This window comes from Triticum dicoccoides, chromosome 5A (assembly GCF_002162155.2).
Source record: "Triticum dicoccoides isolate Atlit2015 ecotype Zavitan chromosome 5A, WEW_v2.0, whole genome shotgun sequence".
Classification (NCBI taxonomy): Eukaryota; Viridiplantae; Streptophyta; class Magnoliopsida; order Poales; family Poaceae; genus Triticum; species Triticum dicoccoides.
In genome coordinates this window covers 638,350,832-638,361,999 of record NC_041388.1, presented here as the reverse complement: position 1 = coordinate 638,361,999, position 11,168 = coordinate 638,350,832, and the positions used below count along the sequence as shown (strand labels likewise).

At 41.2% G+C, this 11,168-nt stretch overlaps 1 protein-coding gene across 1 annotated transcript; it reads right to left on the bottom strand.

Annotated features, from left to right (window-relative positions):
- Positions 1 to 6,887: 6,887 nt before the first annotated feature.
- Positions 6,888 to 9,105, bottom strand: LOC119303641 (protein YLS3-like). The gene is made up of 3 exons (XM_037580768.1): positions 8,630 to 9,105; positions 8,432 to 8,539; positions 6,888 to 7,416 (listed from the first exon to the last, which is right to left on the bottom strand). The coding sequence occupies exons 1-3, from the start codon at positions 8,964 to 8,966 to the stop codon at positions 7,304 to 7,306; spliced, it is 558 nt and encodes a 185-aa protein (XP_037436665.1). The 5' UTR covers positions 8,967 to 9,105; the 3' UTR covers positions 6,888 to 7,303.
- Between the last annotated feature and the right edge of the window lie 2,063 nt (positions 9,106 to 11,168).

The window sequence follows — 11,168 nt, the reverse complement described above, 5'->3', positions numbered from 1 at the left end:
ATGCTACGGGACTTGCAAACTTCAACACAAGTATTTCTCAAATTCACAACTACTCAACTAGCACAACTTTAATATCACTATCTCCATATCTCAAAACAATCATCAAGTATCAAACTTCTTTTAGTATTCAATGCACTTATATGAAAGTTTTTATTATTCCTAAAAGCAAATTTCCATGTTGTTCTAAAGGACTCTCAAAATAATATAAGTGAAGCATGAGAGATCAATTATTTCTATAAAATGAAACCACCACCGTGCTCTAAAAGATATAAGTGAAGCATTAGAGCAAAAACTATATAGCTCAAAAGATATAAGTGAAGCACATAGAGTATTCTAATAAATTCCAATTCATGTGTGTCTCTCCCAAAAGGTGTGTACAGTAAGGATGATTGTGGTAAACTAAAAGGCAAAGACTCAAATCATACAAGACGCTCCAAGCAAAACACATATCATGTGGTGAATAAAAATATAGATCCAAGTAAAGTTACCGATAGACGAAGACAAAAGAGGGGATACCTTCCGGGGCATCCCCAAGCTTAGGCTTTTTGGTGTCCTTGTATTTACCTTGGGGGTGCCTTGGGCATCCCCAAGCTTAGGCTCTTGCCACTCCTTGTTCCATAATCTGTCAAATCTTTACCCCAAACTTGAAAACTTCACAACACAAAACTCAAATAGAAAATCTTGTGAGCTCCGTTAGCGAAAGAAAACAAAACACCACTTCAAGGTACTATATTGAACTCATTCGTTATATATATTGGTGTTAAACCTACTGTATTCCAACTTCTCTATGGTTTATAAACTCTATTACTAGCCATAGATTCATCAAAATAAGCAAACAACACACGAAAAACAGAATCTGTCAAAAACAGAACAGTCTGTAGTAATCTGTAACTAACGCAAACTTATAGAACCCCAAAAATTCTAAAATAAATTGCTGGACGTGAGGAATTTATCTATTAATAATTTTCAAAAAGAATTAACTAAATATCACTCTCTAATAAAAATGGCAGCAATTCTCGTGAGCGCTAAAGTTTCTGTTTTTTACAGCAAGATCGCATAGACTTTCCCTAAGTCTTCCGAACGGTTCTACTTGGCACAAACACTAATTAAACACAAAAAACACAACCAAAACAGAGGCTAGATAAATTATTTATTACTAAACAGGAATAAAAATAAAATTGGGTTGCCTCCCAACAAGCGCTATCGTTTAACGCCCCTAGGCATAAAAGCGAGGATAGATCTAGGTATTGCCATCTTTGGTAGGCAATTCTTCAATAAGACACCTATAAATCCTAGGATTTTCTTTATTTTTATTGATTATCAAACTCCTAGGCACGAAATTAAGAAAATCATTTGTAGCAAAAGGTTCCTTAAGGATAGTGACAAAGTTGGGGTGAACACTTACGGATTTGAGGTCCGCATTTCCCTTACTAGTACTTTCACCCTTATTTTTAGGAACATACATCAATTTGGCAATCTTAGCATTAGAAGGAGTGTTTTTCACGGAAGAAAAGGCAGACCCTAGGTTGGTAATAATATCCTCAATTTTATCAATTCTAGTGGAATCTTGATCTATCTTTTCATTAACCAAAGGTCCCTTTTCTTTAAAAAAATTAAGAGCAACTCCTACCTTAGATCCGTATTGGGTAATTTGGTTATGGATATTTTTATCCAAATTTTCAATTAACTCTATGGTGGCAACTTTATTTTCAATAATTTCAAGCCGTTTCATCACATGTTCCAAAGTTAAAATAGTTCCATTAACCAAAAGAGGTGGTGGGCCAAACAAATCTATCATAGCATTATAAGAATCAAAAGTATGGCTACCCAAGAAATTTCCTCTGGTAATGGTTTCAAGAATATATCTATTCCAAGGAGTGATGCCTACATAAAAATTGCGAAGAAGAACGGAAGTAGATTGCTTCCTAGTAGATTTATTTTGTGCATTGCAAATTCTGAACCAAGCATCTTTTAAATTTTCTCCCTCCCTTTGTTCAAAATTAAGGACCTCATTCTCGGGAGATAAAGGAGTATATAAAGGACTAGCCATAACGACGAAGCAAGCGATCTAACACACAAGCAAACAAGCAAAGATAAAGCGAACGGAAAAGAGAGGGTGAATAAAATGGCAAGGGTGAAGTGGGGGAGAGGAAAACGAGAGGCAAATGACAAATAATGTAATGCGGAGGATAAGAGTTGTGATGGGTACTTGGTATGTCTTGACTTGGCGTAGATCTCCCCAGTAACAGCGCCAGAAATCCTTATTGCTACCTCTTGAGCACTGCGTTGGTTTTCCCTTGAAGAGGAAAGGGTGATGCAGTAAAGCAGCGTAAGTATATCCCTCAGTTTTTGAAAACCAAGGTATCAATCCAGTAGGAGACCATGCGCGAGTCACCTCGTACCTACACAAACAAATAAGAACCTCGCAACCAACGCAATAAAGGGGTTGTCAATCCATTCACGGGCACTTGCAAGAGTGAGATCTGATAGAGATGATAATAATAAGATAAATATTTTTGTATTTTTATGATATAGATTGAAAGTAAAGATTGCAAAATAAAATAGATTGGAAACTTGTATGATGGAGAATAGACCCGGGGGCCATAGGTTTCACTAGTGGCTTCTCTCAAGATAGCATAAGTATTACGGTGGGTGAACAAATTACTGTCGAGCAATTGATAGAAAAGCGAATAATTATGAGAATATCTAGCTATGATCATGTATATAGGCATCACGTCCGTGACAAGTAGACCAACTCCTGCCTGCATCTACTACTATTACTCCACACATCGACCGCTATCTAGCATGCATCTAGAGTATTAAGTTCATAAGAACAGAGTAACGCCTTAAGCAAGATGAGATGATGTAGAGGGATAAACTCATGCAATATATATAAACCCCATCTTTTTATCCTCGATGGCAACAATACAATACGTGCCTTGCTGCCCCTAATGTCACTGGGAAAGGACACCGCAAGATTGAACCCAAAGCTAAGCACTTATCCCATTGCAAGAAAGATCAATCTAGTAGGCCAAACCAAACTGATAATTCGAAGAGACTTGCATAGATAAACCAACCATACATAAAAGAATTCAGAGAAGATTCAAATATTGCTCATAGATAATCTGGATCATAAACCCACAATTCATCGGATCTCGACAAACACACCGCAAAAAGAGTTACACCGAATAGATCTCAAAGAAGATCGAGGAGAACTTTGTATTGAGATCCAAAGAGAGAAAATAAGCCATCTAGCTACTAGCTGTGGACCCGAAGGTCTGAGGTAAACTACTCACACATCACCGGAGAGGCCATGGAGTTGATGTAGAGGCCCTCCGTGATCGTTGCCCCCTCCGGCGGAGCTCCGGAAAAGGCCCCAAGATGGGATCTCTTGGGTACAGAAGGTTGCGGCGGTGGAAATAGGGTTCCGTGGTGCTCCTTGATGTTTTCGGGGTACGTAGGTATATATAGGAGGAGGAAGTAGGTCGGTGGAGCAACGAGGGGCCCACGAGGGTGGAGGGCGCGCCTAGGGGGGTAGGCGTGCCCCCCTGCCTCGTGGCCTCCTCGATTGTTTCTTGACGTCCACTCCAAGTCCCCTGGATCACGTTTGTTGAGAAATCACGTTCCCGAAGGTTTAATTCCGTTTGGACTCTGTTTGATATTCTTTTTCTGTGAAACACTGAAATAGGCAAAAAAAGCAATTTGGGCTGGGCCTCCGGTTAATAGGTTAGTCCAAAAAATAATATAAAAGTGCATAAATAAACCCAATAAACATCCAAAACAGATTATATAATAGCATGGAGCAATCAAAAATTATAGATACGTTGGAGACGTATCAACAACCCACTTGCCAAGCTGGGTGCAATAATTTGTTTGTGTTTGTGTGCAGCTGTTGTTTACATTGTTAGCTTCGTGAATCCTACTGGTTCGATAAACATTGATTCTTAACTGAGAGAAATACTTTATGTTGTTGTGCTACGTCACCTTTCCTCTTCGAAGAATCCAACAACTCCTACGTGAGTAGCATAAGAATTTTTAGCGTCGTTGCCGGAGAGTCAACAACTGCCAAATCAGGTGCCTGCACACAAAATTCTTATTTGTTTGTTTTATTTCTTGCCTAGTTATATATGTTATCCTTCTCCACTAGGTGGACTTTTGAAATATCCTAATTATGGTAAACCAATTGCTAGTCATGAAAATTTTATTTCTATAAACTCTCTGAAAGAAAAGATGGAGGGAATAATTCTCAAATAGTGTTGCATGATAGAAAAAAGAAGGGACATTTACATTTATGCCTCTAATTTGCACACACTCTCATATTTACTCCTAACTTTTTGATGTGCTCAAATTTTCCCCTAAAAAGCATTTTAGGTCATGAGGATGCCCATCCAGCTGGTCAAAGTTGTTTGACCGAAACTTTGAAAATTCATAACAAATTCATATGAACTCGGACGAATGCAAATAAGATATGAAAATGTTCATAAATATCACCTGTACGCGCATGTCATTTACGTTCATCACCTACACATACATTTATTTGAATTCTCCTAAATAGTTTTTAATGTTATGAACCCTAAAAAGCTTTAAAGAGTGCTTTTGGCATGAACGTAAATGACATGTGCATATAGGCGTTGTTTTTTATGAACATTTTGATATCTTATTTTGGATTATTCTGAGTTTATATAAATTTGTTATGAATTTACAAAGTTTTGGTCAACCAACTTTGACCAGATGGAAGGGCATTCTTGCGACCTAAAATGCTTTTTAGGGGAAATTTGAGCACATCAAAAATTTAGAGGTAAATTTGAGAAGTGGGCTCGAGTTAGGGGCACAATTGTGAATGTCCCAAAAAAGCATGAGGACAAAAGTATGGTATCGACTATATGTAAGTCGCCTGAATTCTAATTCCATGTGAGTTGAATTTGTGACAAACGAGTGGAGCAGAACTAAAATCTACTTGCACCAAAATTTGTCTTATTAGATACTTTTACACATCCACTGAGCCCTTTGCAACCACAAAACAAAAGCCCACCAAATGCCTACATTGCTTGGTCTAGAACGTATCAAAAACTGACCTCGTAAGACTCACGTAAAAAAATAAAGAAAAAAATTTAAGCTTTGTAAAGAAGAATTAATTACTGAAATTGGTATTTCTCAGCATGAAGAAAGAAAATAAAACAAATAATGACAAATTTCCACACAGTTTACACATAAATTGTGTTTTTGTATAATATTAAATAATAAGCATATAATATTGGATTTTTTGCAAAAAACAATTCTCTAAGAAGGAATGAATTAGTGATCCTTTAAAATGAGAGAAAATGAAATAAAACCAAAATAACAAAGTTTTCCAAGGAAAAATGAATTAGTGTCATTGGCATCACCTTTAAGCAAAAAGAAAATGGACAAAAAACACTTGCACCAACTTTGCAGTGAAATTGCACTTTTTCCAATATGCAAAGTATAATCATATAATAGTGCAATTTTCACACTAGTATAACTTACACATAATTTTTAAGTACTTCCATCTATACTTCGAGACACAAATATAAAAATATTATTTTCCAAAGAAACAATGAATTAATGGCATTGATATATGCTTTAAAAAGACAAAATAAAATCAAAAATATATTAAAAAGTAAAGAAATAATTTGCACATAATTTGCACACGATTTAATTTTAAATTGTATATGCAAGAATAAACATATAATAGTGTACTTTTCGCCTAAAAGTTTAGTAAGGAAATAAAAGAATTAGTGGCATTAGTATTAGCCTTAAAGAAGGAAGGAAAACCAATAAAAGTAATTTAATATAAATAATCTAAGAAATAATTAATTAGTGGGATTGGTATTTACCCTTTTCGAAGATATATATAAAAAATTGACCGCAACTTCGCGCTGAAATTTCACTCTTTGTAATATGCAAAGAATAAGTGTACAATAGTGCAATTATCGTGCTCTAGTATATTTTACACACATATTTTATATAGTACTAACGTGTATACATTTACACTCATCAAACATCCCAAAAATACCAATAAAGAAAATGAAAAAATAACTAACAACAAAAGAAAATACAGAAGAAATAATGCATAAAAATAGGCTATGGGTAACAGGCTTCAAGCCCAACAAGAAGATCAGCGGCAAGTGAAAAATTAAGCCCAAAATTTTACTAAAGAACACAAGGGGAAAGAGGATGCGAATCAACCTGTGGTTGAGTTGGTTAGGTGGACAGTGATATCCTCAACCCACCAGGGTTCAAATCCTGGTGCTCGCATTATTCCTGGATTTATTTCAGGATTTCCGGCGATACGCTTTCAGTGGGAGGAGACGTTCCCGTCGACGACGAGGCGTCTACGGTGACTTCGTAAATCTCAAGATGATATGCCGGCTCAGTCTCTCGGAGGTGTTCATAGGGGTAGGGTGTGCGTGTGTGCGTTCATAGGGATGAGTGTATGCACGTGTATATGAGCGCTTGTGTCTGTACTGATGCTAAAAAAACAAGGGGAAAGAGGACAATACAAATCTTGCTAAATGAATCAACGGTCACAAAATTGACTTACACAAATTTAAAAAACGTGCAACTTACATACAACTACAGTGGAAAGTGTCCTCTAAACACGACGGGTAGGCAAATATGATTAGGTGTCGTCTAGTTTACCTCCACCATAAGAATCTACGATCTTATTAATGTGTTAATAGTTTATTATGATGACATAATTTAGTCTTGATGGAACAATGGTTTGGACCCTACACGCACTCAATGATCATTCTCCAAACTTTGGTCATAGATCTACGACCTATTTGACTGCAGTCATTAACGGGCATTTCTTGTAATGAGAAATAAAAGAGTTGGCATTCTTCCAGATTCGAGCATGTAACAGCACATCACTGTAAAATACACATATCATCTAAAAATATATGAAGTACTCATATTAATTACACACTCTTGCTCCAGAAAATGGAAGGACAAAGGAGAGAAATTTCGGTAGGACAAATGTAAGCTTCCAACACCAACTGATCCGGCGGTCAACTCACTATTCGGAAAAATAAAAGAGACCAAGAAAGGGATTAAACAGGAACCGGGGAGGCAGGCAACTCACTCACTGCAATACACTTCTACTTGTCTTAGAATTCACTCACTCACTCACTCGCTACACGGCAATCAATGGGCCCTCTGCTTGACCAAACTTAAGGCCCAGGCTGAAAATTGCGCAGCCAGGCCCAATCATACAGACACCTCTGGGTGTCCCGACTTCTGATCTCCCTCCCTGCTGACTGTCTCGCCTCACTGCAGCCTGTCATCATGCGAGAACAAGGACGGAGGCGAGCAGCGCCGAGACGACGACGGCGAAGACCACCGCCGTGTGCCTCCCTGCGCCGGCCGCTGCGTCGGCGCTCTTCCCGCCGGAGGTACCTGCAACCAGCGAATGCCAAGGGCGTACGAGAAAGTTAGTTGTACAGTTCTGAACTGACATGCTAATTAACCATGCAGAAGGAAGATTTACGTACAGTTTAGAACTGGATACTACGGTCTAGTACTGAAAAGCACCACAGATTTAGGTACAGATTCCCTTTTTCTCAAACGGAGATTTAGGTACAGTTATGGTTAGTGGTTACCCACAAAGTTCAGTTAAGACCAGGCACCGAACACCGGCCGGAGGGTACACGACTGTCAGGACACGTACGGTGTTAGGCGGGCCATGCATACCATGCAGGGCATTGACTGATCCCGCCACCACTAACCTCCGGCTAGAAATGAATGCGCACTGTTGCCAGTATCTTTCTCAGCATAACTGCAGAGTTGCGTGGGCGCTCGCGGTCACATTCGTACACGTCGCGCTCGCGCAAGGAGGCTGCTGCTCATGCCCATGCCATGTGTGGTGCGTATAGTGTGTGCCGTGTAGTGCGCACGTTCTTCCGGCGTGTATAATTAAAACGGTTTGCATGAAAATGTTCACTTCAGTCTGTCCATTTTGGCACGAGGAAGCACAGTCCTGAGTCAGAGATGGCCGCGTGTCGCCCGCGGAGCCGATCGAGGCAGAGATTGACACGTTTGGGTACGGCTGCAGGGTTAGAAGGATGGTCTAAGCGGCAGCTCGATCGGCGAAGGAGGCGACACGGCGGACAGGGAGGGGCGGCGGCGGCGGCAGCGTGGCAGATGGTTATTAGGCCAGCGTCGGAGGCGTGGGTAGATGTCGACGACAGCGGTGGCGAGATGAAGACAAGGGGGGAAGAATAGAATATGGCTGTTTCACAAGGGAGAGGAAGATTAGGCGCTCCTTAAAAAGTAACAGAGATGATTTTGCTCACCGTAAAAAAAAAGATGATTTTGCTAGTATTTGATCCCAAGAAATGATGATTTGCTAGTATTCGATCCGAGAATATACTCATGTGCTAGTTAAGTGGCTAGAGGAGTATGTATAATATACCGGTGACGGCGGCGCTGCCGCCGGCGGTGGCGTTCTTGCCCTCGTGCTCGATCCCGTACTGCTTGAAGATCTCGGCCTCCTTGGAGTCCGGCGACATGTTGAGGATCTCTGCACCCAAAAGCAACTTGTTTAGTGTGCACGGCGGCGGCGCAGCAGCACCGGCCGATCGATGGGACATGCCACATGAGTAGTACGTACTGGGGCAGTCGGAGAAGGTGGCCGGGATGTTGCAGGCGGAGGGGAGGTTCATGGCGCGGGTGACGTTGAACTTGATCCCGAGGGTGGGCTCGTCGCGGTCCTTGACCAGCACGCACAGGCACTTCTTGCTGACGCCCAGCACCTGCCGGAACCCGGAGCAGCAGTCCGGCGTGGGCGAGCGCGCCGTCGCCGCCAGCTGCACGTACGTCAGGCACGTCGCCAGCCCCATGAGCTTGTCCGCGCACTCCGCCCGGTCCGCCGCGAAGTCCGCGCCCGCGAGCCCGACCAGCAGGGCCATCAACGCCGCCACCACCGCGCCACTACGCCGAGCCGCCATGGCTACCTGCTAACTAGCTAGCTTGCTGGTCGACCGATCGCGACCGCACTGCCACAGTTGGCTGGTGAATTTTGTGTGTTCCTCTTGAGTGCGTGCGTGCGTGCGACGCCGACGCCTTCGACTCGAGCTAAGCGATGACTGACGTGGTGTGGTGTGGCTGGGTTCTTGGGTATATATAGAAGAAGATACGTACGCGCATGGAGAAGTAGCGTAGTACATGTGGTGACTGGTGAGGCGGTGAAATGTGTGTTGGATCATCATCAGTGGATCGATCGGACAAGTGAGAGTGGTGTGTGGTACTGCGAGGCTGTGGCGATGTGATTAGCAGAGCTAGCTAGGGTGATTGATTGGAGTAATGGAGTTAGTTGGGGAGGTGGCTTGGCTGGCGAGATTGCGTGCGTGCGCGTTTTCGCTTGCTAGCTCGTGGTCGTGGCCTCGTGGGGCACGTACCGTGGAACTGTGCTGTACATGCATGGGTGGTGGGCCGGTGCGTATCGATCTGCTTAACATGATACGTATGTGCGTCTGTATACTTACTATACTATAAACATCTCTGGCTTGTTTTTTTCATGATATACGTGTCTTATTTGTATCGTAAAAATCAAAGTACAAATCACGTAAGATCGACATGACAAAAACCGAAAAGACAACAAAAAGTTTCTGAGCCTGACACCAAAGTCCATCTTCTCTGGACGTTGGCTAGTACACATCTGGTTAAAACATGCAAGAATATGCATGATGTACGTATGTGTGCGTATACTGAGCAGGGTGCTGCTGTGGCGCTTCATATGCACGTGGACGTGGGTAAGCATGCATGGATAACCATAGTGCACACTCCCCCGCAACAACAACAAAAGTGCACGCAAAGCATGTACAGGTACGCATATGTATGGCTAGATATTAATTAAAACAGAGTAATGTGACAATTGTACACTATTCTTATCAGAATGCCCTGTTTCTTTTTTCTTTTTCTTTCAAACGGAGCCCCGTTCAATTAACGTTTGGATCTGGGTTTGTCTAGGACACATTTATGTTTGTGGTCTGTTTTTTTTATCCCAGCTTTTTTTCGTTCTTTGTTGCTACGTTATTTGTGGAAGATTAGATGTGACATACTTAGAAAACATCTAGATATGAATTAGACAAATTCTTTGGTTAAACTGTCCAAGTTAGCTACTCCCTCAGTTTTAAAATAGATGACCCAATTTAAAGTTAGTACAAAATTAAGTCTATCTATTTTGAAACAGAGGGGGTACTAGCTAGCGTCATGCCCGCGGTGCGTACACGCCGGAGCTGGAATTGTAAGGTTGTTGAGCCTGCAGTAATGGGACAGTACAGCATAGGCCCGGCCAGCGGTTTCTGCACGAACTTAACTGTAAGCATGCTTACAAGACAAGCGATAAGCAGACATGTTGAAGAGCCCTCCATGCAGCATGCATGACTTTTAGTAAGTACTTCCTCCGTTCTTAAATATTTGTCTTTCTAGACATTTTGAATGACTACTACATACGGATGTATGTAGACATGTTTTAGAGTGTAGATTCACTCATTTTGCTCTGTATGTAGTCACTTGTTAAAATGCCTAGAAAGACAAGTATTTAAGAACTGAGGGAGTAGAATTCAGCACCACTTTTGTATATTAACGAACTGTACTCCTCCAAAACAAAAAACAAAACAAAACGAACTGTACGTGTCTGAAGTCTGAACGTAGTGCAAGAGTACAGCACTACAGCCGGCGATTCCTGTGTGTTATTCATGCCTAACCGAAGTACTATAACCAAAGGAAAAAAGAATAGTTGGCCATACAAAATAGGACCGCCCCTTAAATTACGCTATTAGCATATGTCATAGCGCTCACACCAATTTATTTAGCAAGATAATTTTTTACACGTTATAGCATGTTATTAGCGCGCTATTTTTTTCAATGACTATAACCAACCCTTAGGGATGGCAACAGAGGGAGCGTCCAATCAACGAGCGCTCCCTCTTGATATTTTTTTATTTTTTCGCATGCGTTTTTCGTTTTTAGATAGTTTTTCTAGATTTTTTTTGGCTTTTCTGTTTTCTCCCCCAAAAAATTAGGTTTTGGACAAAATAATCAAAAATATGATATGCGCAAAAAATGTGTTTCTTTTTCTCTCTCACAAGAGGCACGAATTTGCTTCCGCGAGAGGCATGGATTTGCTCCGGCGAGAGGCATAGTCG